Here is a 6,978-nt window from a genome sequence, read left to right on the forward strand (position 1 = left end):
AACATCTTAGAGTGTAGTCTTGTATTCACAAGCACGTCGACAAACTCTTTCCCGACTCACCTACTCCTAAATCTCAAAGAAGTTCAAACAAATGAGCTCGCATTAGCAAACCGCCTCCTACACCTATTGCTCAAAAAGTTTCGACTCTGACACCTATTGCCACAAAAATTCCATCGATCGAAGAGGTGCATATTGCTCCAAAAATTCCATTCATTGACGAGATGTTGGTTTTTGTGCATAAATACATCGTCCGGATCATCAATATGGTGGGGGACGGTAATTGCGGATTCTGGGCCGTATCGGCTTTGCTTGGTAAGGGAGAGGATGACCATAAGCTTGTCTGTCATGAACTTATCGAAGAGTTGATGAACCATAAAGACTCATACACGCGGGTATTTGGAGACGAAGCTATATTTGAATCGGTTCACGAAGATCTTGTTCCTTGGTTGGGCGCTTATGCACATACTTCAAAATGGATGAGATTCCCGGAAATGGGACATCTTATTGCATGGGCATATGACATGGTATGCATTGACTTGACGCGATATGGTTTTTCGGAAACATTTTTTCCACTCCGCGCCTCCTACAAATCCAAATGATCGTATTATTTGTATTGGATGACTCGCAAAATCGAAACATTTTGTGTAGGTTTACTTGAAACCGGGATGTCCCATACCATCTATGTCACTGGAATGGGCACTTCATCATACCGAAATTGCTGATACGTGGCCGGATCATTTTGTGGATAGGATGCACGATTTTGAAAGGTTGAACAACATCGAAAAGGAATCAAATGTCGAAAAGTCAAGATTAGAACCTCTAATAGATTTAGCCGGCGACAGTTCTTTTGATGTATTTATCTAGTTTCAATGTGTAATACATGCACTCTATAACATTGCAATATAATCCTTTTTTGTGTTTATGTGTTCGTGTCTATGTGTTTCAAAGTATTTATGTTTATGCTGCTACTGCATTGAGTTCTGTTAAAAAAACTAACAGGGAAACTTCCGTAGATGTATCTACAGAAAGGTCTGATATTGAAAATTATGGGTGTTTACCGTAGATGCATCTACGGAACGGAGAAATTTATGACCCTTCCGTGGATATATATACGGAACATTCTGTGACAGAAATTGTGTGGTCCATAATCACCAAAGGCTCCTATAAATTTAGGGCTTCTAGGGTTGAATTATTACACACAAACACAAACACAAACACAAACACAAACCCTAAACACAAACACAAACACAAAAATGGATCACATAAGGCCATGTTCAGGGAAGCAAACATCATTTAAGCATCCCGATCCTGAACCGGTTTGTCTCATAAGGGATCGGCATGTTATTTTCTCTTCCGTCAAACCCCCTATGCTGGTTAAATTTTGGAACATTCATTTCTTCGACCAACTCAAGAAGACTTTGATGTCTTTTTTAGAGGAGGAGTACAAATCCGGCGAAGTCATCAGAAGGATCCAGAGGCTTAGAACAAGGACCTCGTCTGAGACCGGAGAAAAGGAACGTTGGTGGGATGAAGTGGAAGGCGACGTTGATTCCTTTCTAATGATGCATGGATTAGATAACATTGTTTTAACTAATGTAATTTCTTAGATCTCTTAGTTTTTTTTAATTTTCTGTTAGAAATTTCGATGTATCTTTTAATCAATGTTGAATTTAATCAATGTATGGATGTTTTATCGTTACAAATGTTGTTGTTCTGATTTTCTAAGTTTGATTTAGTTCCGTATATGCATCTACGGAGGTCTTTCGTATGTGCATCTACGGAACAAAACAACGTTAAACAAAAAAAAATACTTTCGGAGATGCATCTACGGAAGAACGAGGACAATTTAGTCAATTCGATGGTGCGTAAGTGAGTCATGGGGTGGGATGAGAAATTGTCAAAAAAGTGGCATGAATTGGAGTTTCCTCTAACTGAAAAGGGGCTGTGATCCTTGCTCATGTGACTTATGTAAGCTAGAAACCTCCATTCCTTCATTTAGTCTCTTCCTTCCAAATTCAGAAATAAGAGAAAAGGTATAGGAAAGGAGAGAAGGAAAAGGTGGCGTGAGAATGAAGAAAGTGCATGCTTGGATCATATTGTGCTCTTGCATGTCAAAAACATGGTGGTTCTTGAAGGAAATAAGGAGGAAATTTCAAAGGGATCAAATAGAAGGATCAAGAATCTCCATCATCTAGGTTCTTTTTTATCAAAGGTGGGGTTCTTTAGCCAATTTGGTAGAACTTATTAGGAATGGAATTGCATGTTGGGGGATTTGGGGTTTTGTGTGATTAATTCTTGAACTTGCATGCTACATCGTTTAACATGTAACCATCACTTTACTAAGATTAAATTATATCAGCACCTAACCAAATTCTTTTACTGTAACCATCATTTAACAAGTTGGAACCACCTTTGTATCTATTATAGTAAATTTTATGAAAAGCTTTTACTATTCCAACACCACATATTACTGATAAACAACATTGAGCCACCATGTATAATATTTCTCTAATTAATTCAAACCAACATTCAATTTGGTATTAACGATGATTTTCAAGACATTGCAATTTGCAATCAGAAAACAAGTGTTTGGTTCCAGCACATACAAAAAACCAGCCACCTTTAAAAAGTTTCTTTCATTTTTTATTTTAAGATTTTAAGGATGCAACAATTCTAATCCTTTTGGTTTGAAACTTAGATGCTTAATAATGTCGTTAGCAGGAAGCTCATGAAGAAACATGAGCTAAAGTTTTAGTTCTTGAAATTGAGATAAATGCTACAATGCGCAAAATCATAATATTGTGCATGATGTGTTATTCTCGAGAGTGGAGGTTGGCTTGAAGTGAAGGAAGTAGTTGCATGTCTGTATACTAAAGACTTCCCTACAAAAGTTCTATTTGACAACTTACGCTTATAAAGTTTGCAGTGCTCTTGAATAGTTTTAACTTCAGCATTTCTAATCTCAAAGCTAGTGGACGATTCATCTTTCTTCTTGCTTGTATCGAGCCTTGTCGAATTCAGTGAAGCCTACGTATTATTTGCATGTTGAGTTTAATAAGATTGCAAATATGAGGGTTCACAATTTCAACTAATATTCACATTAATTCTCTTAATATTTTCATTTATTTTACGGAGGTTTGCAACCCCCACAAGCTATTGTATTTTTTTTTGTAGACAATAATATTGCTGACCTTAAATGGCGTGACACGCCATGACAACATAGTTGCCATGCTATCATCACTACCACGTCTACACTCAGTCACCAAAAGATGAACTAAAAATGTGGACGATAAATATAAGGATAATTCTTTGAAGTGAATTTTTTTAAAGACTAAAAGGAAAATAATCCATATTTAGAGGGACTAAAACACATATTTAACCCTTTTTTTTTAAAGTAATATAATCTCAACTTATCATACTAAACAATAAGAAAATTCTATAAACTTAATTTTAGGAAATATATTGAAATATAATTTAAAATATTCTAAATAATATTTTATTATAAAAACATATTTTTAAAAAGAATTAATATAAATAGTTTAGAATTAAATTTCAACATACATTTTTAATATTTTTATAGTATATTTTAAAAAAAGAATTGTAATAATGTTGTGGGGGACTTTTGAATACAAGACATCTGTTTGGCAAGACAAAAAGGTTCCACCGAGACTTGAACTCGGGTTATTGGATTCAGAGTCCAATGTCCTAACCGCTAGACCAGGAACCTTGTTGATTTTCAACAATAAATAATTTATCAAAAGAATTAAACATTATGGCTTTAATAAGTAAATAATTTATTTTTGACAAAACTCTTGAAATTACTAATAATATCTAGATACAAATTTATTATATTTTTATATTTAAATCTATCTAACCTTTTAACATTTAAGTCGTTACTAACACTTCTATTTAACAATGTAACTAATATCCACTTTTATATTTGAGTGAAATCAATTTTGTATCAACTTAATATCTATCATATAACAAAAATTAACGTTTTGGAAAACTTTTTATTGCCCTTGACTTAACATACTCCACGTTTGCAAGTTTGGGGCATTTTGAGTCTTTCACCATGTTGTCCGTAATTATTGAACGAATCATTAGAAACCAACTACTTTTTTGCAAAACATCACCTTATCTCTTCTTTCAAAATCAACTTTAATTCAAAAAATTCAGCATCTTCTCTTTCTCTCTCGTCCTTTTTCACTATCTCTCTTTCTTTCTCTCATTTTCTCTTTCTCTATCTCTCTTGATCCATCTTCTTTTAGCTGTTCTTCTTCCTTCTCTACCTCTTTTGCTATCTCTTCTGTTATTTCGGTATCACACCGAAACAAGAATGATGTTCGAATTGATTTAAGTTGGTGCATCTGTTGGATTGGGATTTTAGGGTTTCAAACCGTGAATCGGTTTACATGCTTTCAGCCACTGCCATAGAAGAAGACCTTCATTCTTTCTTTATATATGAAGCTAAAGTGTCGTCGTCTCTGTTGAGGAATGGTAACAACGGTGTTAAGTTTTCATTGACGTTGACGAAGAAGGAGATTATTTAGGTATGGTTTATTTTCCTTTATGTTTAAAGAGATGAAATTGATAAACCCTAATCCCTTATTTTGTTGTTGTTTTCAATGTCTTTACTTCGTTTATGATTTATGTGATGTTTCAGGGAAGTTGTAAATTATCTCTTATTTGTGTTTTTGGCAATTCATGAGATTAAGACTGGATCGAGTTTTATCGCTGATTTTGAAGCTAACAAGGTATGGCTTTAAGTAACTTTGTTGATGTAATTTCAGAAGATGTCAGTATGGGAGATCACAACAATGTAATTGTTGTTGGCACAACACTACAATATTTTCTAATTAAATACAACAAAAGGAAACTGTAGCGGGGAAAATCTGATATCGAAGCCATGGGATTGACTTGAATCAATATTTCGTTTGAAATCGCCACCGCGCTTTATTTTTTCAAAGGAAAAGGGAAAAGAACGAAAAACCCAAAGTTTTGTTTTTAAAACAAGAAAGAGATCTCAGGTACGGGTGTTGATTATATGAGGGGAAGGTTTAAAGCACCCCTCATATCCGTGGTACTCCACGGGAACCTTTTTGAAAATCTGTGTTGTGTGTGTGCTAAAAAAGGGTTTGTTTTATTTTTAAAATAAGCTCGGCAAAGCGTTTAGCTTTGGGCCTACATACCTCCTCGGTGCAATGGAGAAGTCAGAGCTAATGTAGTTCCGCTTTTTTTGGGAAAACATTTTTAAAAAACGAATAAACACTTTATTGTCGTCGGAGAGAAATACTCAGCCATTGATCTTGAGCATGAGAACAAACGAGTTATTTGCATCGCTAATGAAAGAAGGGCTCCAACTCGGATAAAATCGACGAGTATGCCACTAACTCTCTCACACGGAAAAGATCTCATTATATCAATCAATTTCAAAATCGTGGGGTATAACCACTCGTTTCGACAATTAACGGTGTCTAAACTTTTAAAGAAAAGCCACTAAGGGCGAAAGATATTTTTTAGAAAGAGGTTTTGAAAAGGTTGCAAACATAAGAAGTTTTTTGAAAAAGGGAGAAGATTTTGAAAATTTAAGAAGGGGAGGAGATGAAGAGGCTATCCTATTGCGTAAAATAAAAGCTAAGGAAAGAAACGGTCTAACCGAAATAAGAAGCCAACACTTGACATTATGAGTCAAGGTAGATTTCCCATCCTTTGGAATTATCAATACCAACACATTAACACTTGGGGGATCCAGATGAACTTATTATCTTAGCACCACTTTGCATTAGGCACATTAAAATTCTGACGAAAATCGGGCATAGTAACAGCTGTTTTCGGGTAAAATCCTTATCTCAATGCCTTGGAATTAACCATCAAGGGCTTTCAAGGAAATACCTGCACACACAAACAGACAACAATCCAATGCCAGACAGACAGAATAACAGCAGAGTAATAACAGAATAAGAGTCCAGAGGCACTAGGTCCATAAGTCCGAATCTCCAAAATGCTAGGGATAGTAACCAATAGTCCAAAGAGAACCTTAAGAGTTTTTTAGATTTTTGTTATTTATTAGTGTTTTAGCATAAAAGTAAAGTATGGTCCAAGTGGACAAAAGGAAAATAGCGGAAGCATAAACATATGTCCAAGTGGACAAAGAGAAAATAGCGGAATTATAAACGTCCAAATGGACAAAGAGAAAAATGGCGGAATGTAAATATGATGTAATGATAAAATAAAGCGATAAAGCGAGAAATATAAAGAGCGGTATAATAAATGGCGGAAATTAAAGTTAGTGGTTAGATGTTAAAGATAACCATCTTGAAACTTGTCAAGTATGTTATCAAAGTTAGTAATGAAGATCGATGGTGAGTGAATGATGTACTCGGATTTAAATTCAATGGAGGTTTATCAGAAGCTTGATAAAAATCATAGCGACTACACGATAAATACCTCCACAAGTCTTAAATCACCGCATACAATTCTCTTCCATATTTGATCTTTTATCGAGTCGGGACAAATGTAGGAGAATTCTCCATGTATCAAGATCATCAATCAAAAGAAATAAGAAGGAGAAGAATAAATGATCTAGCCTTTATCAAGAATCCATAGAATTCTCAAGATATCAAGACTTTCATCGATCAAGAGAAAATAAGATGAAAAAGATAAGAATGAAAACAAATTGATCTAGTCTTTATCAAGAATCCATAGAATTCTTAAGATGTTAAGACTTTCATCGATCAAAAGGAAGTAAGATGAAAAGAGAAGAATGAAAACAAATTGATCTAGTCTTCATCAAGAATCCATAGAATTCTTAAGATGTTAAGACTTTCATCGATCAAAAGAAAAATAGGATGAAAATAAGAATGAAAACACAAAATATAATCAACTCACACTATCATTAATATCATTCATCCATTTTGGTGGATTAGGTCATTTCAAACCTATCAACACCCTAGATCCAATGATATTAATGAAGTGTAG

General features: G+C 34.5%; 1 protein-coding gene and 1 non-coding gene across 2 annotated transcripts; one reads left to right on the forward strand and one right to left on the reverse strand.

Annotated features, from left to right (window-relative positions):
- Positions 1–263: 263 nt before the first annotated feature.
- LOC131620111 (uncharacterized) lies at positions 264–864 on the forward strand. Its single transcript, XM_058891131.1, has 2 exons — positions 264–524; positions 649–864. The coding sequence occupies exons 1-2, from the start codon at positions 264–266 to the stop codon at positions 862–864; spliced, it is 477 nt and encodes a 158-aa protein (XP_058747114.1).
- A 2,790-nt stretch (positions 865–3,654) lies between these two features.
- TRNAQ-CUG (transfer RNA glutamine (anticodon CUG)) lies at positions 3,655–3,727 on the reverse strand. Its single transcript has one exon. It is a non-coding gene; the product is annotated as a tRNA-Gln (tRNA).
- Between the last annotated feature and the right edge of the window lie 3,251 nt (positions 3,728–6,978).

Source organism: Vicia villosa, linkage group LG7 (genome assembly GCF_029867415.1).
Source record: "Vicia villosa cultivar HV-30 ecotype Madison, WI linkage group LG7, Vvil1.0, whole genome shotgun sequence".
NCBI classification, from domain to species: Eukaryota; Viridiplantae; Streptophyta; class Magnoliopsida; order Fabales; family Fabaceae; genus Vicia; species Vicia villosa.

Coding starts and splice junctions, on each gene's coding strand:
- LOC131620111 (XM_058891131.1), top strand. CDS start 264: ATGGTGGGGGACGGTAATTGCGGATTCTGGGCCGTATCGGCTTTGCTT. Junction 525..648: donor TTGCATGGGCATATGACATG/GTATGCATTGAC, acceptor CATTTTGTGTAG/GTTTACTTGAAACCGGGATG.